Source organism: Ranitomeya imitator, chromosome 1 (genome assembly GCF_032444005.1).
Source record: "Ranitomeya imitator isolate aRanImi1 chromosome 1, aRanImi1.pri, whole genome shotgun sequence".
Classification (NCBI taxonomy): Eukaryota; Metazoa; Chordata; class Amphibia; order Anura; family Dendrobatidae; genus Ranitomeya; species Ranitomeya imitator.
In genome coordinates, this window is record NC_091282.1 from 1131797415 (window position 1) to 1131822687 (window position 25273).

General features: G+C 43.6%; 3 protein-coding genes across 3 annotated transcripts in view; 1 reads left to right on the forward strand and 2 right to left on the reverse strand.

Annotated features, from left to right (window-relative positions):
* Positions 1–25273, forward strand: part of TEC (tec protein tyrosine kinase) — a 182007-nt gene that overhangs the window by 67068 nt on the left and 89666 nt on the right. Inside the window, exons 2-3 of the mRNA XM_069744502.1 lie at positions 15816–16005; positions 21249–21353. Of these exons, the coding sequence (XP_069600603.1) occupies positions 15868–16005; positions 21249–21353 (243 nt within the window). The 5' untranslated portion in view covers positions 15816–15867. The remainder of the gene's footprint in view (positions 1–15815; positions 16006–21248; positions 21354–25273) is intronic.
* On the reverse strand, positions 13710–14333 carry LOC138656863 (S-antigen protein-like). The gene has a single exon (XM_069744182.1). The coding sequence runs from the start codon at positions 14331–14333 to the stop codon at positions 13710–13712; it is 624 nt and encodes a 207-aa protein (XP_069600283.1).
* On the reverse strand, positions 14346–14861 carry LOC138656872 (S-antigen protein-like). Its single transcript, XM_069744195.1, has one exon. The coding sequence runs from the start codon at positions 14859–14861 to the stop codon at positions 14346–14348; it is 516 nt and encodes a 171-aa protein (XP_069600296.1).

The window sequence follows — 25273 nt, forward strand, 5'->3', positions numbered from 1 at the left end:
CTTGTGGCCCCAATGCAGTTTTATAATTCTGACAGGCTGAAAACCAGCCTTTTTTTTTTTTTTTAGAGGAGAACAGCTGTATTTAGTGGCGCAGACAGACACTGCTAGTAGGCCTTACACCACAAAGTTGGCTCACTGCAGGTTGAAAAAAAGGTACATGGGTACACAGTCGCCATTGGTGTGCTCAGCGGAGGACAAATGGAAGGATGGACCGCAGACAGACTTAGTAGGCCTACAATAAAGAAAGTAGGCTCTATGCACTTTTAAATAGGTTCCAGGGGTACACAGGCAGCATTGGTGTGGTCAGCGGAGGACTATTGGAAGGAGGGACCGCAGACAGACTTAGTAGTCCTAAAATAAAAAAAATTAGGCTCAATGCAGTTCGAATTATCTTGCAGGGGTACACAGGCAGCATTGGTTTGTTCAGCAGAGGACGATAGGAAGGAGTGTCTGACACAGTTAGTACTCCCCAAAAATAAATAGATGTTAATGTCTCGCAAAACAACAATACCAAAAAACAAAAGGGTGGCATACTTAGGTAGAGGGGTGGGCTCCTGTGCTGAGTTTCAGACATAGTAATTTGGCGCTAAGTATTTACTGGTGTCAATATAGGACACTGACCCTGACTATTTTAACTAGCATCATACATGTCAACAAATTGGTATTGTCAGTGCCAGGCATTGAAGGATGTCAGCGCATAGACTAAACATTGGTGGAGCTGTGAGAGATAATTTTGCAAGTGGTAGAGCACTGTTTGAGCTCGGGGGGGGGGGGGAAGGAAACTCTCTTGTGGCCGGCAGTACAGGCCCAAGGCCCTTCATGTTACAACGGTGTATCTGACGTTGGTTGCGCGCCACCACCGCCAGAGACACTTTATTGTACTATGAGGGACCCAGTGGCAGTGCCGTCGGCCAAAAGCGGGCACACCCACCTCTTCAGACAAACGGCACTCTCACGGGTGCTTGCGCCAAGTGGCGAGACCACGGCCCCGTGGGGGGGAGTTAGCGCATTTAGGGAGGTGTAAACATGTCGTATGCTGGACAAACAGCTGCTGCAGATTAAGAGATTGGAACAGTCAGTAAGACCAGTCCACAAGCAAGACCTTTTTATAGGAAAGCTAGGTGTCAGCCGGGAAAGGTGGGGCAAAATAATTCGAAATCCATGAGTAGTTCATTTTAATGAAGGTTAGATCATCAACATTTTGGGTAGCCAGACGAGTCCTTTTTTCGGTCAATATTGAACCAGCAGCACTGAATACTCTTTCTGATAGCACACTAGCTGCTGGGCAAGCAAGCTCCTGCAATGCATATTCTGCCAATTCAAGCCAGGTGTCTGTTTTGGATGCCCAGTAATCAAATGGGAATGACGGTTGAGGGAGAACATCGATGAGGGATGAAAAATAGTTTGTAACCATACTGGACAAATGTTGTCTCCTGTCACTTTGAATTGATGCTGCAGTACCTGTCCTGTCTGCGGTCATTGCGAAATCACTCCACAACCTGGTCAGAAAACCCCTCTGTCCAACGCCACTTCTGATTTGTGCAACTCTAACACCTCTGCCCTGTTGCCCCCTGCAGCTCATGTGAGAACCATCACCGGCGCTGTGTGCTGGGAATGCCTGAATCAAACGGTCTACAAGAGTTGCTTGTTTGGTTGCTAATATTTGTTCGAGGTTCTCATGTGGCATGATATTTTGCAATTTGCCTTTATAGCGAGGATCAAGGAGGCAGGCCAACCAGTAATCGTCATCGGTCATCATTTTAATAATGCGTGGGTCCCTTTTGAGGATACGTAAGGCATAATCCGCCATGCGGGCCAAACTTCCAGTTGTCAAATCTGCGGTTGTGCTGGGTTGAGGGGCAGTTTCAGGCAAATCTACGACACTTGCCTCCCTCAAAAATCCTGAACCCGGCCTTGCAACGCCACCAGTTTCTATTGGCCCCGGAGAAGCTTCCTCATTCAAAAAATACTCATCCCCATCATCCTCCTCGTCCTCCTCCTCTTCGCCCGCTACCTCGTCCTGTAGATTGCCCTGACCAGACAATGGCTGACTGTCATCAAGGCTTTCCTCTTCCTTGGCTGCAGACGCCTGCTCCTTTATGTGCGTCAAACTTTGCATCAGCAGACGCATTAGGGGGATGCTCATGCTTATTATGGCGTTGTCTGCACTAACCAGCCGTGTGTATTCCTCAAAACACTGAAGGACTTGACACAGGTCTTGTACCTTCGACCACTGCACACCTGACAACTCCATGTCTGCCATCCAACTGCCTGCCCGTGTATGTGTATCCTCCCACAAATACATAACAGCATGCCTCTGTTCGCACAGTCTCTGAAGCATGTGCAGTGTGGAGTTCCACCTTGTTGCAACGTCGATGATTAGGCGATGCTGGGGAAGGTTCAAAGACCGCTGATGGTTCTGCATACGGCTGGAGTGTACGGGCGAACGGCAGATATGCGTGCAAAGTCTGCGCACTTTGAGGAGCAGGTCGGGTAACCCCGGATAACTTTTCAAGAAGCACTGCACCACCAGGTTTAAGGTGTGAGCCAGGCAAGGAATGTGTTTCAGTTGGGAAAGTGCTATGGCAGCCATAAAATTCCTTCCGTTATCACTCACTACCTTGCCTGCCTCAAGATGTACAGTGCCCAGCCATGACTGAGTTTCTTTCTGCAAGATCTCGGACAGAACTTCCGCGGTGTGTCTGTTGTCGCCCAAACACTTCATTGCCAATACAGCCTGCTGACGCTTGCCACTAGCTGTCCCATAATGGGACACCTCGTGTGCAACAGTGGCAGCTGCGGATGGAGTGCTCGTGCGACTGCGGTCTGTGGACAAGCTCTCGCTTCTGCAGGAGGACGAGGAGGAGGAGGAGGGGGGGCGAACGCCTACAGCCAACTGTTTCCTAGACCGTGGGCTAGGCAGAACTGTCCCAATATTGCTGTCCCCTGTGGACCCTGCATCCACCACATTAACCCAGTGTGCCGTGATGGACACGTAACGTTCCTGGCCATGCCTACTGGTCCATGCATCTGTTGTCAGGTGCACCTTTGTACTCACAGATTGCCTGAGTGCATGGACGATGCGGTCTTTTACATGCTGGTGGAGGGCTGGGATGGCTTTTCTCGAAAAGAAGTGTCGACTGGGTAGCTCGTAGCGTGGTTCAGCGTAGTCCATCAGGGCTTTGAAAACTTTGCTTTAAACTAACCGGTAGGGCATCATCTCTAATGAGATTAGTCTAGCAATGTGGGCGTTCAAACCCTGTGTACGCGGATGCGAGGATGAGTACTTCCTTTTCCTAACGAGAGTCTCATGTAGGGTGAGCTGGACTGGAGAGCTGCAGATGGTGGAACTAGCGGGGGTGCCGGTGGACATGGCAGACTGAGAGAGGGTTGGAGATGGTATTCTTGCTCGTGCCCTACATGCAGTGTTTCCTACTACGAAACTGGTGATTCCCTGACTGCTTTGGCCTGGCGACGAAATCTGCACATTTACTGCAGGTGGTGCGGGAAATGGTGGGCTTACAGTGAGGGAAGGGATGTAGCGTTGCAGACTAGCTTCATTGGCCGATGGTGCTACAACCTTAAGGGACGTTTGGTAGTGAGTCCAGGCTTGCAAATGCATGGTGGTTAAATGTTTACGCATGCAACTTGTATTTAGACTTTTAAGATTCTGACCTCTGCTTAAGGTAGTTGAACATTTTTGACAGATGACTTTGCGCTGATCATTTGGATGTTGTTTAAAAAAATGCCAGACTGCACTCTTTCTACTATCGGACACCTTTTCAGGCATTGCAGACTGAGCTTCTTTAACCGGATGGCCACGCTGTCCTACAACTGGTTTTGGTTTTGCCACGCGTTTTTGGCCAGATACGGGCCTGGCAGATGGAACCTGTTGCGATGTTGATGCCTTCTGCGGCTCCTCCTCCTCCTCCGCTTCAGAGCTACTGCCGCCTGCACCCTGTTCCCCCAATGGCTGCCAATCGGGGTCAACAACTGGGTCATCTATGACCTCTTCTATCTCGTGTGCAACTTCGTCTGTGTCACCGTGTAAGCCGGTGGTATAGCGTTCGTGATGGGGCACCATAGTCTCATCAGGGTCTGATTCTGGATCAGTGCACTGCGAGGGCAATGTTCTGGTCTGAGTCAAAGGAACAGCATCTGTGCACTCCATGTCTGATTCAACTTGTAATGGGCATGGCCTGTTAACTGTTTCACTTTCTAACCCAGGAACGGTATGTGTAAAGAGCTCCATGGAGTAACCCGATGTGTCGCCTGACACATCCTTCTCTGTTGTTCTTGGTGAAGAAGACAAGGAAGCGACTTGTCCCTGACCGTGAACATCCACTAACGACGCACTGCTTTTACATTTAGCAGTTTCAGAAGAGGAGGCGAAAGAGCTAGAGGCTGAGTCAGCAAGGAAAGCCAAAACTTGTTCTTGCTGCTCCGGCTTTAAAAGCGGTTTTCCTACTCCCAGAAAAGGGAGCGTTTGAGGCCTTGTGTAGCCAGACGACGAACCTGGCTCAACAACTCGAGACTTAGGTGCTATATTGCTTTTCCCACGACCACCTGATGCTCCACCACCACTACCATAATTACCAGCTGGCAATGACCGCCCACGGCCACGACCTCTTCCACCAGACTTCCTCATTGTTTGAAAAACATAACCACACTAACGGTATTTGTTAGTGTAAAACCAGTTACAAGGTGAACTCAAACTTCTGTTGGATTTATATATCCCTTTATAGGTGGGTGAGACTGCAGGGAAAATCAGGCCCAATGTATAACAGTACACAGCTTCAGTGGCAGACAGATATGCCACTAACAGGACTGACGCTGATGCAGACACTAACAATTAATATCTCCTCCTTTTTATTTTTTCTGGGACAATATTGAAGAAATGTGGCCCACTCTTATACAGTATATGTTCTGTGGCACAAAATTAGAGACAGATGCCACACACAGCACTGGCACTGAGGCAGAATTGCCAGTCTTAATCTTCCACTATTTGTTTTTTTCCAGGGAGAATTTAAAAGAAATCTGGCCCAGTGTTACACACTAGGTTTTCTGTGGCACAAAATTTGAGACAGGTGGCACACACAGGAGTGGCACTGAAGCAGAAATGCCAATCTTAATCTCCCATTATTTTTTTTTTTTCAGGGAGAATTTAAAAGAAATCTGGCCCAGTATTACACACTAGGTTTAATGTGGCACACAATTTGAGACAGGTGGCACACACAGGAGTGGCACTGACGCAGAAATGCCAATCTTAATCTCCCACTTTTTTTTTTCAGCGAGAATTGAAAAGAAATCTGGCCCAGTATTACACACTAGGTTTAATGTGGCACAAAATTTGAGACAGGTGGCACACACACGAGTGGCACTGACGCAGAAATGCCAATCTTAATCTCCCACTTTTTTTTTTCAGGGAGAATTGAAAAGAAATCTGGCCCAGTGTTACACACTAGGTTTTCTGTGGCACAAAATTTGAGACAGGTGGCACACACAGGAGTGGCACTGAAGCAGAAATGCCAATCTTAATCTCCCACTATTTGTTTTTTTCCAGGGAGAATTGAAAAGAAATCTGGCCCAGTGTTACACACTAGGTTTTCTGTGGCACAAAATTTGAGACAGGTGGCACACACAGGAGTGGCACTGAAGCAGAAATGCCAATCTTAATCTCCCACTTTTTTTTTTTCAGGGAGAATTTAAAAGAAATCTGGCCTAGTATTACACACTAGGTTTAATGTGGCACAAAATTTGAGACAGGTGGCACACACAGGAGTGGCTCTGAAGCAGAAATGCCAATCTTAATCTCCCACTATTTTTTTTTTCAGGGGGAATTGAAAGGAAATCTGGCCCAGTATTACACACTAGGTTTAATGTGGCGCAAAATTTGAGACAGGTGGCACACACAGCACTGGCAATGAGGCAGAAATGCCAATCTTAATCTCCCACTTTTTTTTTTTTTTCAGGGAGAATTGAAAAGAAATCTGCCCCAGTATTACACACTAGGTTTAATGTGGCACAAAATTTGAGACCGGTGGCACACACAGCACTGGCAATGAGGCAGAAATGCCAATCTTAATCTCCCACTATTTTTATTTTTTCAGGGAGAATTTAAAAGAAATCTGGCCCAGTATTACACACTAGGTTTAATGTGGCACAAAATTTGAGACAGGTGGCACACACAGGAGTGGCACTGAAGCAGAAATGCCAATCTTAATCTCCCACTATTTTTATTTTTTCAGGGAGAATTGAAAAGAAATCTGACCCAGTATTACACACTAGGTTTAATGTGGCACACAATTTGAGACAGATGCCACACACAGCACTGGCACTGAGGCAAAATTGCCAATCTTAATCTCCCACTATTTTTGTTTTTATTTATGGGAGAATTGGCAAGAAATCAGGCCCACTGTTAGACTGTATGTTTTCTGTGCCAGAAAATGAGACACAGATGCCACACACAGGACTGCCACTGATTCAGATTTGCCAATTTTAATCTGCACCTTTTTTTTTTTCCTTCAGGGAGACTAGTGAATAAATCTGGGCCACTGTATTAGAGTATATTTTTTGTGGCAGAAAGTGGTTTGAAGAGATATAACGAAACAAAAAAAAAAAAAAGGGACTGTCCTACAATTACTATCTCCCTGCAGTAATCTCAGCAATGTATGGCAGGCAGCAATAACAAGGAGTGGACTGCTGCACAAAAAAGTTAAAAGTGTGGTAAACAAACAAGATAGCTGTGCAGAAAGGAAGGAGCAACAGGATTTGTGCTTTGAAAAAAGCAGTTGGTTTGCACAGCGGCGTACACACAGCAATGCAGCTATCAGGGAGCCTTCTAGGGCAGCCCAATGAGCTACAGCGCTGAGGAAAAAAAAATGTAGCCTCCACTGTCCCTGCAAACAAAAGGTGGTGTTGGACAGTGGAAATCGCTACAGCACAAGCGGTTTGGGGGTTAATTTACCCTGCCCAACGCTATCCCTGCTTCTGACGAAGCGGCAGCAACCTCTCCCTATGCTCAGATCAGCAGCAGTAAGATGGCGGTCGGCGGGAACGCCTCTTTATAGCCCCTGTGATGCCGCAGACAGCAAGCCAATCACTGCAATGCCCTTCTCTAAGATGGTGGGGACTGAGACCTATGTCATCACGCTGCCCACACTCTGCGTCCACCTTCATTGGCTGAGAAATGGCGCTTTTCGCGTCATTGAAACGCAACTTTGGCGCGAAAGTCGCGTACTGCATGGTCGACCCCACACAGGGATCGGGTCGGGTTTCATGAAACCCGACTTTGCCAAAAGTCGGCGACTTATGAAAATGACCGATCCGTTTCGCTCAACCCTAGTGCTGATGCATCACACACACATTGGATTACAAAAATATTTACACACATATTGTAATGTAACAAAATAAGTAAAAAGCCAGGGGGTGCATATTTTCCACAGCAACGTCCTATTACTGACACTTCCATGTCATATTGCGTCATATTACTGACACTTCCATATCATATTACTGACACTTCCATGTCCTATTGCTGACACTTCCATGTCATATTATTGACACTGTCACTGTTGTAGGTATTCCCCTATACCCCAGTCAAATGTATAAGGCGAACCTCCAGCATTGTCTATAGCTGAGCATCTTGAGTTCTGACTCACCCTTTACTCTCTGAAGATGCAGTTTTTACCAAAGTGTTGATAAGTTGCCCTTTTTTTGTTTATGATAAAACAGACACAGCCAGTATATGGACACACCCAGAGAAAGTGACCACGACAAGGATATAAAAAAATGCCTTTATTATATCTGATTGGCGGGTAAAATAATACAACAATTGTGCGCATAAAAACGAGAATATAATTACATAATTATTTATAATATTTTAAAAGATGCATATAAAAAAGGACCGACCCAATTATATATATGAAATTCAAAATCTAGGTTAGTGGAGCCCCCCCAAAAAAAATTATAAAGAGACTATATAACTATAAAAATTGGAAAAGGCTTGGCAATATACAGCTGCAAGATGGAAAAAAAAAAATTGTGCAAATTGCGATATATAAGTGCGGGATAACAGGTATTTACAGGTATATATTTCAACCTCATATAATGTAGATCGTATTATACCTCTCATATGCCATAATCTGTGATATAAGTAATATACAGAGTAAAAACTAAAGTGTAAAGTGTCAGAAGACAAAAATATGTTGTTGTATATAAGCCAAAAAAAATTTTTTGCAATTAAATGCTAATAAAAACCAATAAAAAGTGCTTAGTGCAAGATATCAAATATTAGGAATAAGTGTAAACTGACAAAGTACCACAACCAATACTGTGCAAATGGCAAAATAAAAACTGCTAATATATATGCCCTAAATATAGAGCCAATACCACAAGGCTGGATATACGCTAGTGCAAAAAAAACTATACTGTGCAAATATAGCAAATGGAGGCTATCAATATATATGGGGAGGATCTAGATCCAATAACAATACCACCACGCCAAGTACCACATATAGTGTGCAATTATCGCAAAAGAGTACCAAAATGTAGTGCCAATGCTGCAATACCTAATATCCACAAGTGTCTTAATTGTGCTGTGCACCACAATATGTAGCGTGCTCCGCAAAGATAACAGGAGTCCCGCAGTAAAATAGAAAAAAAGTGCACAATATACAACAAGAAAAGGGGGTAAGCCCACAATATACCTTATAAGAGGGTCAGCCAGGTCCCGCTATGCGCATAGCGGGACCTGGCTGACCCTCTTATAAGGTATATTGTGGGCTTACCCCCTTTTCTTGTTGTATATTGTGCACTTTTTTTCTATTTTACTGCGGGACTCCTGTTATCTTTGCGGAGCACGCTACATATTGTGGTGCACAGCACAATTAAGACACTTGTGGATATTAGGTATTGCAGCATTGGCACTACATTTTGGTACTCTTTTGCGATAATTGCACACTATATGTGGTACTTGGCGTGGTGGTATTGTTATTGGATCTAGATCCTCCCCATATATATTGATAGCCTCCATTTGCTATATTTGCACAGTATAGTTTTTTTTGCACTAGCGTATATCCAGCCTTGTGGTATTGGCTCTATATTTAGGGCATATATATTAGCAGTTTTTATTTTGCCATTTGCACAGTATTGGTTGTGGTACTTTGTCAGTTTACACTTATTCCTAATATTTGATATCTTGCACTAAGCACTTTTTATTGGTTTTTATTAGCATTTAATTGCAAAAAATTTTTTTTGGCTTATATACAACAACATATTTTTGTCTTCTGACACTTTACACTTTAGTTTTTACTCTGTATATTACTTATATCACAGATTATGGCATATGAGAGGTATAATACGATCTACATTATATGAGGTTGAAATATATACCTGTAAATACCTGTTATCCCGCACTTATATATCGCAATTTGCACAATTTTTTTTTTTTTTTTCCATCTTGCAGCTGTATATTGCCAAGCCTTTTCCAATTTTTATAGTTATATAGTCTCTTTATAATTTTTTTTGGGGGGGCTCCACTAACCTAGATTTTGAATTTCATATATATAATTGGGTCGGTCCTTTTTTATATGCATCTTTTAAAATATTATAAATAATTATGTAATTATATTCTCGTTTTTATGCGCACAATTGTTGTATTATTTTACCCGCCAATCAGATATAATAAAGGCATTTTTTTATATCCTTGTCGTGGTCACTTTCTCTGGGTGTGTCCATATACTGGCTGTGTCTGTTTTATCCTATATATAGTGGTTTCTCCACAATCTTTCTCCACAGAGCACGAAATCACTGGGATATGGTATATATATATTTTTTTATATTATTCATTTTATAATTACTGATTTATAGTGGTTTGTACTTCTGTGGTTGTGTCTAATCTTTTTTTGTTTATTCCTGGCCACAGTAATTCCTGATTCAACATAATTAGGGTATGTGTGCAAAACAGTCACAGATAAGGAAGAGATCTATGATATTGTAAAATATTCAATTTTTATTTACATTTTATTTATTTAACTATGTTACTATCTGCAAGAATTCTGAGCTCTCATTTTTTCATTTTGATGCAAAAACTGGGTTGCGTTTTTACAGGGTTAGATTTATATTCCTGTACTATTGTTGGAGTTAATATATACCGTAATTGTTTCTGTATTAGAATCTGTGTGAGATCTTCTATTGCTACAGATAACAGGGAGTAAATTAAGGCATTGTGATTTATATGTATACTATATATACTATACTTATACTTTTCTCTACTATATATTTTTATGTAATAGTACCTATATTACCGTAAGTCAGTAACATTTGGTCTGCATTTCTATTTGAGGTTTCCTTGTTTATGTCAAATGATTGTATAGGTTGTATTTTAATGCATTTAAATAACAATTGAATATTTTACAATATCATAGGTCTCTTCCTTATCTGTGACTGTTTTGGTCACATGTATATTTTCAATATTACAGAAGAGTCATAAATTGTCCCTGCCACAAATTCACTCAGTCTCTCACTGGTAGAGAAGTGAGAATGCTCATTCTGTCATCTAGATAAATTCGGTGGAAATGGAAACCGTTAATGTTAAGGATTTATTTTGTACATCAGATACAGTAACATAGTAACATAGTTAGTAAGGCCGAAAAAAGACATTTGTCCATCCAGTTCAGCCTATATTCCATCATAATAAATCCCCAGATTTACGTCCTTCTACAGAACCTAATAATTGTATGATACAATATTGTTCTGCTCCAGGAAGACATCCAGGCCTCTCTTGAACCCCTCGACTCCACCAATCCTCTTCTATGTTGGTGGAAAAACCTTCTCTCCTCCAGACGCAAAGAATGCCCCCTTGTGCCCGTCACCTTCCTTGGTATAAACAGATCCTCAGCGAGATATTTGTATTGTCCCCTTATATACTTATACATGGTTATTAGATCGCCCCTCAGTCGTCTTTTTTCTAGACTAAATAATCCTAATTTTGCCAATCTATCTGGGTATTGTAGTTCTCCCATCCCCTTTATTAATTTTGTTGCCCTCCTTTGTACTCTCTCTAGTTCCATTATATCCTTCCTGAGCACCGGTGCCCAAAACTGGACACAGTACTCCATGTGCGGTCTAACTAGGGATTTGTACAGAGGCAGTATAATGCTCTCATCATGTGTATCCAGACCTCTTTTAATGCACCCCATGATCCTGTTTGCCTTGGCAGCTGCTGCCTGGCACTGGCTGCTCCAGGTAAGTTTATCATTAACTAGGATCCCCAAGTCCTTCTCCCTGTCAGATTTACCCAGTGGTTTCCCATTCAGTGTGTAATGGTGATATTGATTCCTTCTTCCCATGTGTATAACCTTACATTTATCATTGTTAAACCTCAGTGCATTAAGGATAAACACAGTGCATTAAGGATAAACACAGTGCATTAGTGCAGTATGATAATAGGCGCACACTATTGCTGCTGTTCCTCTGTTTCACTGTTCCCAAGTATTCCATTTCTTTTAAATCCACCATACAGTTCCACAGATATGGATCTGGTTATTTAGTGCAGATTATCTGGTCTTTACCAAGTGGGTGTTGCTCACGGGTGTAATTATGCAGAACAGCTAAAGGACACGCCCCAGAGGATCATATGGGCCACTCAACCTCTGTAAAAAAAAAACCAAAAAACAAAAAACTAGCACTAAATAAAAAGGCCCAAACCGGAATACTCAGCAGAGCAGCGGGAATAAAATAAGAGCAGAAGCTGGCCACATTTATCCTGATCGCAGGTCCTCTTTAAATTCCATTTACGGTATCTGTAGCCATTGGGTTGTTTAATGTCTTGTTTAAATGGATCAGTGTCAGACTGTATTCAAGTCGTTCTGCCTCATTTACCAGCCTATGTGTACCGGCCAGCGAACAATGATGGGGACAGAACGATCGCTAATACGATCAAGTTATTGTCATCACATCCTTTGTTTCGCAGTGCTAATTTGTCAGGGGATTGCCGGCATGTTTACATGGGCCGATAATGGGTAATGAGTGCTCATCTTAATGGGACCTTGGTCAAATCTGTTTTATGTGTGTTGTAAGATTGCTCTCACTAAGTGTATTGGGGGACACTCACTTGGCACGGGATTGACGTAGTCAGGCACGATTTTTGAACGCAAAAATAGTCCATACGGTTTATTAAAGGGTCATAAACCGGGTTATGCACAGTTCACATTTCATAACACAACAGGCACCAACTGGTGATATTAACTTGCAGCTTTATCTAGTACACTTCAAACACGGCTTTGTCTCACGGACACTAAACATGCTGGACCTCTCACTTCGCCCAGTTACCAAGGGTGTCCGTACGCCGTACACTTCACCAATGTCCATAGAGCACAACAGGCACCAACGTACAACATTACGGTTTGCAGCAACTAAACACGCTGGTCCTCTCCTGACCAGTTGCCGTGGGTTACCACACAGTTCATATCACACGTACCAACAGTCTGTACAAGTATCTGATGGGAGCTCCTGCTCTACCTGCTGACTTCTTGTCAGTCCACTCCTCTGGGAAAGCTTCCTCATGGGAATCACCAACTTGCCTGTGCGGCATATCTTAGTCAGTCCAGACCCACCGAAGGACGGTAGCTTCCCCAACAGTTCCACTGTTCGCTTTTCAGGGATCCGGTCCTACTCCCAGGACCTCCCAACACACCAACATGTGGCCTGTCCAGGTGCTATTCAGGACTCCGTCCAACACCCCAGGCCACCAGGTCTGAAGCTCCACCATGTGCTCTTCAGGAAGCCTCCTCCCAGGTCTTCCAACACAGGCTTCAAACAGGAACTTCACAGCCACCATACACAGGAACATGTGACCCACACCCTGGTCACATTATATACCCTTAACTACTCCCCTGGGTGGGAGTGTGGGTGTGTGTGGCTAGTTTGTCCCGCCCATCTCACATAAGTAGCCCTGCCAGCCTCCCATGACTATTACACAACATGCAACATACTTGTGGGACTATAGGTCCCAGAACACCACATCACTTCAGGCTGGCAGCGCAGAGTCTTCTCCTCTGTGACACACATATCGTCCATTCATCACAATGCCGGACTTTGTCTTATGACCACAGCCATACACTCTCATGGCCTCAATACACCTCTGTGTGCATACTGGGGAGACCATGCAGCGCCCCCTACCTGTTACAGGGGTCACTGCATCACAGTGTCTATTTATTTATCATAAGAGCTCATTCACAGTGATGTTCGTATGAAACAAACAGTCCAATAATCTTCATTGTTTGTTTTATTAGCGTTTCATCAGAGTTTAGTCCGTGTCAGTATTTACCATCAGGGTTTGGTCTGAGTTTCATTAGGTTTTTTTTATATAGCTGTCCGTGAAAAGCGATCACTACTCAGATAACATCACTGTGCCGTCCGATTTTTTTTTTTCAGCTGACATATAAATTTGTATTGCTAATTTTGATCCAACACTTGCATCAAAATCGGACATGTCTCTGCTGCTTGACGTCTATTTACTATTATAGGTATGAAAAACACAGATAGCACTCCTCTGCAAAAAATGGGCTTGTAACTGAGCCCTAAGGCTGAAAAAAGTGATGGCGCTTTTCTAAGCACCTAGCCACCAGCGAACAGATACAATATGGATTGATCTATGTATCATCATTTTTTTTCATGGACCATTTCACTTGAATGGGCAAGTTTCATCCTCATATTGGACCAAACTTGGATATGTCTCCATTTCTCTGATTGGGCATGTCTCCATTTCTCTGATTGGACATGTCTCCATCTCTCTGATTGGACATGTCTCCATCTCTCTGATTGGGCATGTCTCCATTTCTCTGATTGGACATGTCTCCATTTCTCTGATTGGGCATGTCTCCATCTCTCTGATTGGGCATGTCTCCATCTCTCTGATTGGACATGTCTCCATCTCTCTGATTGGACATGTCTCCATCTCTCTGATTGGACATGTCTCCATCTCTCTGATTGGACATGTCTCCATCTCTCTGATTGGGCATGTCTCCATTTCTCTGATTGGGCATGTCTCCATCTCTCTGATTGGGCATGTCTCCATCTCTCTGATTGGACATGTCTCCATCTCTCTGATTGGACATGTCTCCATCTCTCTGATTGGACATGTCTCCATCTCTCTGATTGGACATGTCTCCATTTCTCTGATTGGACGTGTCTCCATCTCTCTGATTGGACGTGTCTCCATTTCTCTGATTGGACGTGTCTCCATCTCTCTGATTGGGCGTGTCTCCATTTCTCTGATTGAGCGTGTCTCCATCTCTCTGATTGGGCATGTCTCCATCTCTCTGATTGGGCATGTCTCCATCTCTCTATTTGGGCATGTCTCCATCTCTCTGATTGGACATGTCTCCATTTCTCTGATTGGGCATGTCTCCATTTCTCTGATTGGACATGTCTCCATTTCTCTGATTGGGCATGTCTCCATCTCTCTGATTGGACATGTCTCCATCTCTCTGATTGGGCATGTCTCCATCTCTCTGATTGGGCATGTCTCCATCTCTCTGATTGGACATGTCTCCATCTCTCTGATTGGACATGTCTCCATCTCTCTGATTGGACATGTCTCCATCTCTCTGATTGGACATGTCTCCATCTCTCTGATTGGGCATGTCTCCATTTCTCTGATTGGGCATGTCTCCATCTCTCTGATTGGACATGTCTCCATCTCTCTGATTGGACATGTCTCCATCTCTCTGATTGGACACGTCTCCATCTCTCTGATTGGACATGTCTCCATCTCTCTGATTGGACGTGTCTCCATTTCTCTGATTGGACGTGTCTCCATCTCTCTGATTGGGCGTGTCTCCATTTCTCTGATTGAGCATGTCTCCATCTCTCTGATAGGGTATGTCTCCATCTCTCTATTTGGGCATGTCTCCATCTCTCTGATTGGGCATGTCTCCATCTCTCTATTTGGGCATGTCTCCATTTCTCTGATTGGACATGTCTCCATCTCTCTGATTGGGCATGTCTCCATTTCTCTGATTGGACATGTCTCCATCTCTCTGATTGGACGTGTCTCCATTTCTCTGATTGGACGTGTCTCCATCTCTCTGATTGGGCATGTCTCCATTTCTCTGATTGAGCATGTCTCCATCTCTCTGATAGGGCATGTCTCCATCTCTCTATTTGGGCATGTCTCCATCTCTCTGATTGGGCATGTCTCCATCTCTCTATTTGGGCATGTCTCCATTTCTCTGATTGGACATGTCTCCATCTCTCTGATAGGGCATGTCTCCATCTCTCTATTTGGGCATGTCTCCATCTCTCTGATTGGGCATGTCTCCATCTCTCTATTTGGGCATGTCTCCATTTCTCTGATTGAGCATGTCTCCATCTCTCTGATAGGGCATGTCTCCATCTCTCTATTTGGGCATGTCTCCATCTCTCTGATTGGGCATGTCTCCATCTCTCTATTTGGGCATGTCTCCATTTCTCTGATTGGACATGTCTCCATCTCTCTGATAGGGCATGTCTCCATCTCTCTATTTGGGCATGTCTCCATCTCTCTGATTGGGCATGTCTCCATCTCTCTATTTGGACATGTCTCCATTTCTCTGATTGGACATGTCTCCATTTCTCTGATTGGGCATGTTGAAATTGAACAACCTGATTCTTCTTTGCACCCACAGTTGCCGCCTAGATATATTTCATATCATAAGGATATATTTTCATATCATATTCTAGATATATATCATGCTGTTTATTCAACCCGTTATAAAACAATGATATTAATATGCTTTGATTTACAAGCTACCATAATTTTTCCTTGTTTTCAGTTTACAGTCCTTAATATTCAATGGCAGGGAGACCAGTGAACAGGAAGCTGACATGAATTCAGAAGTAATTCTTGAAGAAACTCTCATTAAAAGATCACAGCAGAAGAAGAGGACATCTCCATTAAACTACAAGGAAAGGATTTTTGTACTCACCAAGTCCAAAGTCACTTATTATGAAGGACGCTCTGAGGTAAGGGTATGCTGAAATATCAGTTGTCTTATGCAAAACGTAAAGGGGATGTCCACTACTTGGACAACCCCTTCTCAATCACTGTTTCCCCCTTATAATAAGAGCAGGTATTCTCTGGTGTTGGCACTGGCTCTGCTGGGACTCACGTGCCATTGCTAACTTGTGTCAGCGCTGCAGCCAATCAGTGGCCTCCTCACTCTCCCCTCCTTTGGAAAATCAGACATCTGGAGAAAGTCAGAGAGCATCCGCAGCTCTTACCGTCTCCTCACACATCCCCACCGACTCCCCATACTGTCACTTCACATAAACCTCTCCCCCCACCCATTTCCCATACTGGCTCCTCACGCATTCTCCTGCATTGCTCCCCATACTGTTTCCTATCCCTCGCTCATTCCCCATACTGTTTCCTCACATATTTTGTCTACCCAAACTTCTCCAAACACTGCCCACCTCTACTATCCCCTCACATAAGTATTCAGTTCCTTCATCACCATTGGAGCGCATATCATACCGATGTTCAGTCACCATGCCTATGTGGCAGAGAATGATGTCAGTAGTATGGTGAGATGACCTGATCACACTGTTGACATCGCACTGACTCAGAAGTGCTAGCAGTCAGTGCTTCAATTGGCGCAGTGGTTAGCACTACAGCCTTGCAGCGCTGGGGTCCTGGGTTCTAATCCCACCCAGGACAACATCTGCAAAGAGTTTGTATGTTCTCTCCGTGTTTGCGTGGGTTTCCTCCGGGCACTCCGGTTTTCTCCCACATGCAAAGACATACTGATAGGAATTCTAGATTGTGAGCCCCAACAGGGACAGTGATGATAATGTGTGCAAACTGTAAAGCGCTGCGGAATATGTTAGCGCTATATATATAAAAATAAAGATTAATTTTTATTATATTTTACTCGCACCTGAAATACGCAAGTATAATTGTGTGCTGGAAGCTGGTGTGCTACACCTCTGAGCTGGCAGTCAGGGTCAGCCGGCTCGTGGAATGGCGAAATCCCACTCCGAGGGGTGGTAAAGTGCAGTCGCTATGGAGACACCTCGGACGCCTGCATCACATAGCCCAATGGCGCCCAACTGCCGTCTGTTTCCAGGGCAAATTACCCCCTTAGATATGCTCCTGGGCAAAAGTATGAAAACCTTTAGGATTAGCAGATAATTTGACAGTATAAACCTGTATATAGTCTGCTCTATGGAAAGTCTTCTGTGGAGGAAATAAATTGTTTTATGAAGAATGTAGGAACATTTCATTATACTTTGCCTACATTGCAGCCATCGGCCTGTTAGATATCAACTGTGGTTGGCCAAACACAAATCCACCGTCTGTCAGTGTCTGTCGGTCACAGGTGAGGTAGGGGTTGTGTATAGTTACCCAAGTGAGCTACAAAAGTATCTAGAATCCTGACTCACTGGACTAGAAAGCAGGTGATTTACCGCTCCCGCAATTGAAATTCGAAGAACGATGTTAAAGGGGTTGTCCGCTTTCATTAAATATGTTGCTAGGCCTGCTTTTGCTTTAAAAGATTATTTTTGCATCTTCCTTTCATGGCCAAGATGGGAATAACGGCTTCCATGTCCGGCCACCAGAGGAGGGGTTATGAAAGCGCTACACTGTTTGTGGGACTCCCATAGAAATAAATGGGAATTAAGGAAATGGCGTGTCAAAGGAAACTACGCTGTTTGCATAACTCCTGATTACCAGAAACCGTGTAGCTTTCTGTTTTATGCTGCTTCCGTAACTCTTGTTTATTTCCATGGGAGTTCCCAAACAGTGTAATGTTTTCATAACTCTTCATCTGGTGCCGAGGCCTGGAAACCATTCTTTAACATAACAAAATTGCACTTGTCGCTCCAGGGCCACATGACCACTGTAGTGCTGGTGTTGTTGGCAGGGCTGCAGCAGTGCCGTAACATCCATGGAACATGATTTCCGAGGCCAATGACTGGGCCCAGTGGCGATGTCAAGGTAGATGCAAAACGAATGGCCACAGGGGTCAATGATTGGCTGCAGCCTTATCAACAAACATCAGAGAGGCAGTGAAAGAACGACAAGGAAAACCGCTGGTAAGTACTACTTGTTTTGTTCGATTAAATCAGCAACATTGGACACTTTTTTAAATCAAACTAGAAAGCCCCTTTAAATACATGTAGTACTTAAAGGTTTCTTTGTCAGTTCATTCATGTTGCCCATGGTTTGTGCTGAATAAATCATAGTCTCGCTGAACAATTGCAACCAGGTATGTTTTACTCTGAAACTCTCATTCATTTCAGAGAAAATATAGTTTAAGGTCCATGTGGGAAAATAGGCCCTCTAGCAGAAAACCAATGGGTGGCCGCGTCCGAGGGACAGAGGCTTTCCCAGCTTTTTCCTTTGCATAGATTCTGTAGAACACCTTGTATGCTGTACAAAATTGGGGTTAGATAAGATGCCATGTGTCCGAGATGTGGCCAGGGAGACACACATCTTAAATTTTCCACTCTTTGCTTCATTGCAGCCATTTGGTAAATTCAAAAAAGTTCATTTTTTTCTCGTTAATATACACTCTGCACCCCATCTTGACTGAAAATAAACAGAAATGTAGAAATTTTTGAAAATGTATTAAAAAGAAAAACTGAAATATCACATGGTCATAAGTATTCAGACCCTTTGCTCAGTATTGAGTTAGAAGCACCTTTTGAGCTAGTACAGTCATGAATCTTCTTGGGAATGATGCAACAAGTTTTTCACACCTGGATTTGTGAATTTTTCCTTGCAGATCCTCTCCAGTTCCATCGGGTTGGATGGTGAACATTGGTGGACAGCCATTTTCAGATCTCTCCAGAGATGCTCAATTGGGTTTAGGTCAGGGCTCTAGCTGGGCCAGTCAAGAATGGTCACAGAGTTGTTCTGAAGCCACTCCTTTGTTATTTTAGCTGTGTGCTTAGGGTCATTGTCTTGTTGTATGGTGAACCTTTGGCGAAGTCTAGGATCCAGAGCACTCTGGAAGAGGTTTTCATCCAGGATATCTCTGTACTTGACCACATTCATGTTTCCTTCATGGCAACCAGTCGCCCTGTCCCTGCAGCTGAAAAACACCATCATAGCATGATGCTTCCACCACCACCACCACCATGTTTCACTGTTGGGATTGTATTGGGCAAGTGATGAGCAATGCCTGGTTTTCTAGACACATACTGCTTAGAATTATCACCAAAAAGGTCTATCTTCAACTCACTAGACCAGAGAATCTTATTTCTCATAGTCTGGGAGTCCTTCATATGTTTTTTAAGCAAACTCTATTTGGGCTTTCATATGTCTTGCACTGAGGAGAGGCTTCCGTTGGGCCACTCTGCCATAAAGGCCCGACTGGTGGAGGGCTGCAGTGATTGTTGACTTTGTAGAACTTTCTCCCATCTCCCTACTGCATCTCTGGAGCTCAGCCACAGTGATCTTTGGGGTTCTTCTTTACCTCTCTCACCAGGCACGATTGCTCAGTATGGCTGGATGGCCAGGTCTAGGAAGATTTCTGGTGGTCCCAAACGTCTTCCATTTAAGGATTATGGAGGCCACTATGCTCTTAGGAACCTTGAGTACGGCAGAAATTCTGTTGTAACCTTGGTCAGATCTGTGCCTTGCCACAATTCTGTCTCTGAGCTCCTTGGCCAGTTTCTTTGACCTCATGATTCTCATTTGGTCTGACATGCACTGTGAGCTGTGAGGTTTTATATAGACAGGTGTGCGCCTTTCCAAATCAAGGCCTATTAGTTTAATTAAACACAGCTGGACTCCAATGAAGGAGTAAAACTATCTCAAGGAGGATCACAAGGAAATGGACAGCATGTGACTTAAATATGAGTGTCTGAGCAAAGGATTTGAATACTTATGACCATGTGATATTTCAGTTTTTGTTTTTTTTATTAGATTTGCAAAAATTTCTACATTTCTGTTTTTTTGAGTCAAGATGGGGTGCAGAGTGTACATTAATGTGAAAAAAATGAACGTTTTTGAATTTACCTAATGGCAGCAATGAAACAAAGAGTGAAAAAATGTTACCCTTGTAATAATGCAAAATTTATGGCTAAAAAACATTTTTGTGGGGATAATGTTTTTTTGTTTTTTTAATTTTCAGGGCTCAATGTTATAAACTTCTGTGAAGCACCTGGAGGTTCAAGGTGCTCAACACACATCTAGATAAGTTCGCTGAGGGGTCTAGTTTCCAAAATGTCACTTGTGGGGAGTTTCCACTGTTTAGGCACAACAGGGGCTCTCCAAATGCGATATGGCGTCTGCTAATTATTCAAGCAAATTTTGTATTCAAAAAGTCAAATGGCGCTCCTGCCCTTCCAAGCCCTGCTGTGAGCCCAAACATTAGTTTTCCCCCACCTATGGGGTATCGGCATGCACAGGAGAATTTGCACAAAAAATTTTGAGGTCCATTTTTTCCTGTTACCCTAGCGAAAATAAATAAGAAACAATTGGGGTCTAAATTAAAACTTTTGTGACAAAAAGTTTAATGTTCATTTTTTCCTTCCACATTCCAAAAATGCCTGTGAAGCGCCTGAAGGGTTAATAAACTTGTGGATTTGAGTACCTTGAGGGGTGTATTTCCTGTCATATAGACCCCTCAAAGTCACTTCAGATGTAATGTGGTCAGTGTAATTTTTGGGGGGAAAATGAGAAATCGCTTGTCAACTATTAACCCTTATAACATTCCTAACAAAATGTTATTTATTAAATATTTTGTGTGACATAACTCTCTGATTTAAGGGCATAAAAATTAACAGTTTGAAAATTGAATTTTTTTAATCAAATTTCTGTATTTTTCACAAATAAATGCAAGTCATATTGAAAAAAATTTACCACTTTCTTAAAGTACAATATGTCACAAAAAAACAATCTCCGAATCAGTGGGATCCGTTGAAGTGTTCCAGAGTCATCACTTCATAAAGTGACAGTGGTAAAAATTGTACAATTTGGCCAGTTCATGAAGGTGCACAAATAGCATTAGGGGCTGAAGAGGTCAATAACCTACTGTAAAAACTGATAACATGTCTATGGCTGCAGGAGTAATCAAATCTGGTCCAATGGTCTTTTCTGTTACTACAAATATGACAGCCCTTTATCAGGAAGGCACAGAAGTCTCCATGGTTCTTTTTTCCTTTGCATTGGTCTAGTGACTTTTGTTCGATTTGATTAAATGACCTATGTTTGCAATATTCTTGTTCTTACTTTATTACTTTGGTTTTTTTTGCAGAAGAGGAACAAGAAAGGATCAGTAGACATTACCAAAATAAAGTGTGTGGAAGTTGTAAAGAACACAACAGACCAGATTCCTTGCCAAAATAAATATGCCTTTCAGGTATGTGGTCACTTATTATCTGTCAGGTTACCTGTTTCATCATATAACCAAGTGTTCCCGGTTGTATCTTGTGAAGGATTGTAATGCACACACACAACCTTATACAAAGACATAAAATGACAAATTAAATTGCTGGTTTTCCCATCTTGTCCATGGGTGGAGATATCATCGTTGCAGCTTGAGCAGCTACACAGGGGCCCAAGAGGTCAGGGGGCCAATTTCACTTCCAGAACATGTGTAATTGTGCATTATAATGAGATATTGGACTGCAAAGGGCCAATACATTGTTTTGCACAGGGGCCCTCTTTTGTCTGTGTCCTCCAGCCTGTGATCTTATCAATGTACCACCAATGGCTCCCTGTACTCGGCACTAAACCGTGTGCAGAGCCATGGTGATCTGCTCCAGACACTATTACATCCAATCACTGCTGCAGGTAATAACAGCTTATTGTGAGGGGTGGAAGAAGCGTTCGTCCTCCTCCGATCTTATATTCATTGCCTATCATAATTGTACTTCATTAATATAAAAACCCCTTAAATTCGGCACCAGATATAAATGTCTTTATAGGTCAAATTCACAGATTAGGCTTAAAAAAGCTATCATGGTTATAATTGTATAAATCCAGCGAAAGATCCAATTTACTCAGACTGATTGAAAAGAAAATTAAAGTGATATTTACCCCTCCCCCCCACCAATCTCACACAGGTGCCCACATGGTCCTCGATTACTCCTATTTCTTAGATCTGTTTCAACACTCTAGAAATGGCACCGCTTAGCCAGTCACTGTTCTGACCAATGATTAGCAGACATTTTTGTTGTGTTGAGATGGGACCAAGGAGTGGAGACCATCAGGGACTGAGTAACTAGTAAGTGTAGCTGCCGAATATCAGTGACAGTAACTGTCCTCCATATCTTCACTCCATGACACGGACAGCGCCATTGCTTTCTATAACTCCACCCTCACATCAGCCATAGACTCAGTCGCCCCTCTCATGCATGGCAAAGTGCGACAAATCAATAGGCAACCCTGGCATAACAATCTCACCAAAACACTTCGACAAGCATCCAGGGTCGCGGAGGGGCGTTGGAAGAAAACATGCCTGCCAGACGACTTCACTGCTTTCAAACAAGCTACACTTGCCTTCAAATCAGCCCTCACCTCTGCTAAACAGACCTATTTCACACACCTCGTATCTTCATTATCCTACAACCCAAAGCAACTGTTCAGCACATTTAACTCTCTCCTCCGCCCACCACTGCCACCTCCAACTCCCCTAATCTCTTCCAAAGACTTTACCACCTACTTCAAAAACAAGATCGACCAAACAAGGCAAACCTTTACTGTTCCACCACCTCAGTCACTCCATATACCAGACCTCTGTCCTTCCCTAATAACCTCCCTCTCCGACATCACTGAAGGAGAGCTCACTCACCTCCTTTCCAAATCACACCTCACCACCTGTGCACTTGACCCCATCCCTTCCCACCTGCTCCCCAACCTCACTAACATTCTCATTCCAGCCCTAACCCATCTCTTCAACCTATCCCTATCTTCTGGTACCTTCCTCTCTGCCTTGAAACATGCCACCATCACACCCATCCTCAAAAAAACTAACCTTGACCCAACTGCTATGCCCAGCTATCGTCCCATATCACTGCTCCCGTTGCGTCAAAACTCCTTGAGCAGCATGTCCATGCTCAACTTTCCTCCCACATCTCATCTAACTCTCTCCTTGACAACCTCCAATCTGGCACAGAAACTGCCCTGACCAATATTACTAATGACTTGCTCACAGCCAAAACTAACAGACAGTTCTCCATCCTCCTCCTTCTCGACCTGTCCTCTGCCTTCGACACAGTCGACCACTATCTACTGCTACAGATTCTTTCTTCCCTTGGCATCAAAGACCTTGCCCTGTCCTGGATTGCCTCATACCTTTCCGACTGCACATTTAGCGTTTCCCACTCCCACACTACCTCCTCATTGCGCCCGTTGTAGTCCCTCAAGGCTCTGTCCTGGGGCCCCTACTTTTTTCCATCTATACCCTTGACCTAGGACAACTCATAAAGTCCCATGGCTTCCAGTACCATCTGTATGTGGACGGCACTCAGATCTACCTCTCTGGCCCAGATGTCACCACTCTGCTGTCCAGAATCCCGCAGTGTCTATCAGGCATATCCTCCTTCTTCACCTCTCGCTTCCTAAAACTCAATGTAGACAAAACCGGACTCATCATCTTTCTCCCATATCGCGTATCCCCCTTACCTGATCTGTCTATTATGGTAAACGGCATCATGCTCTCTCCCGCACCTGAAATCCGCTGCCTCGGGGTAGCTCTCGAATCTGCCCAGTCCTTCAAACCGCACGTCCAAACTCTTGCCACCCTGTCGCCTCCAACTCAAAAATATTGCCAGAATCCGTCCCTTCCTCAGCCTACAAACTACTAAAACTCTTGTGCATGCCCTCATCATCTCCTGCCTCGATTACTGCAACACCCTCCTCTATGGCCTCCCCGCTAACTCTCTTGCACCACTCCAGTCTGTCCTCAACTCTGCTGCCCGGCTAATTCACCTCTCTCCTCGCTAATCCCCTGTTTTTCCCCTCTGCAAATCCCTTCACTGGCTCCCAATTCCCCAACGAATCCAGTTCATCTACCAAGCCATCCACAACCTGTCCCCTCCCTATATTTCTAAACTAATCTCCCAATGTCTTCCCTCACGTAATCTTTGATCCTCCCAAGACCTCCTACTCTCCTCCACACTTATTCGTTCCTCACACAACTGCCTCCAAGATTTCTCCCGAATATCCCCCGTCCTCTGGAATTCCACGCTCGTTCCAGACGGAACCTGAAAACCCATCTCTTCAGGAAAGCCTACAGCCTGCAATAACCATTCTGCCGCCTCACCACCACCCGAGTTTCCACCTCACCACCACTCGAGTTGCCCCCTCACCACCACCCGAGCTGCCGCCTCACCACCACCCGAGCTGCTGCCTCACCACCACCAGAGCTGCCGCCTCACCACCACCAGAGCTGCCGCACCCCGACCTTCTTTCTCTTCCCTGTTACCCCGTAGAATGTAAGTCCGCAAGGACAGGGTACCAGTCTGTTATTGTAAATTTGTTTACTGGAAAAGATATCTATAACTCTGTATGTAACCCCCTTCTCATGTACAGCACCATGGAATTAATGGTGCTAATTAAATAAATAACAATAACAATAATAATAATAGTTTGATCCTTGGAAAAGGTTTTTTGTTCCCTTTAACAAGATAAATTAATAACATAATTTTTTGGTTAAGCATGTAGTTAAAAGGCAAAAATTTGCCTGCAGCCACCACTTTAGGAGCTTACTGCATACTTTTTTTTATTATTGACTTCAATATATAAATATATACTTGAGTGCATAAGAATGTATGTTTATAAACTCTCGCTAGTGGTGGCTTCTGTATAGCCAGAATTTATATATTAAAGGGGTTGTCCAGTACTTTATATTGATGACCTATCCTTAGAATAGGTCATCAATATCAGATAGGTGGGGTGTGACAGCTGGTACCCCCGCCAATTAGCTGTTCTCAGTGCAGGCGCTGCTGGAAGTGATCAGTTGTGGAGTGGAATTACATAGCTCCATCAAATGTATGGTGATCACAATGGGGTACAAATCCACCCATATTTAAATCACTAGGCATGGATGTGGAGTATTTGACCGTGGCCACTATTGATGGAGCTGCGTAGTTTCGCTCTGCAACTGAGCACAGCCGCATGCCGCCGACACTGAAAAGCAGCTGATCATCGGAGGTGATAGTTGTTGCATCCCTGCCGATCTGATATTAATGACTTATCTTAAGGATAGGCCATCAATATAAAGTACCGGAAAACCACTTTAAATATTAATCTGTGCAGGGAATTTAAGCTGTAAAT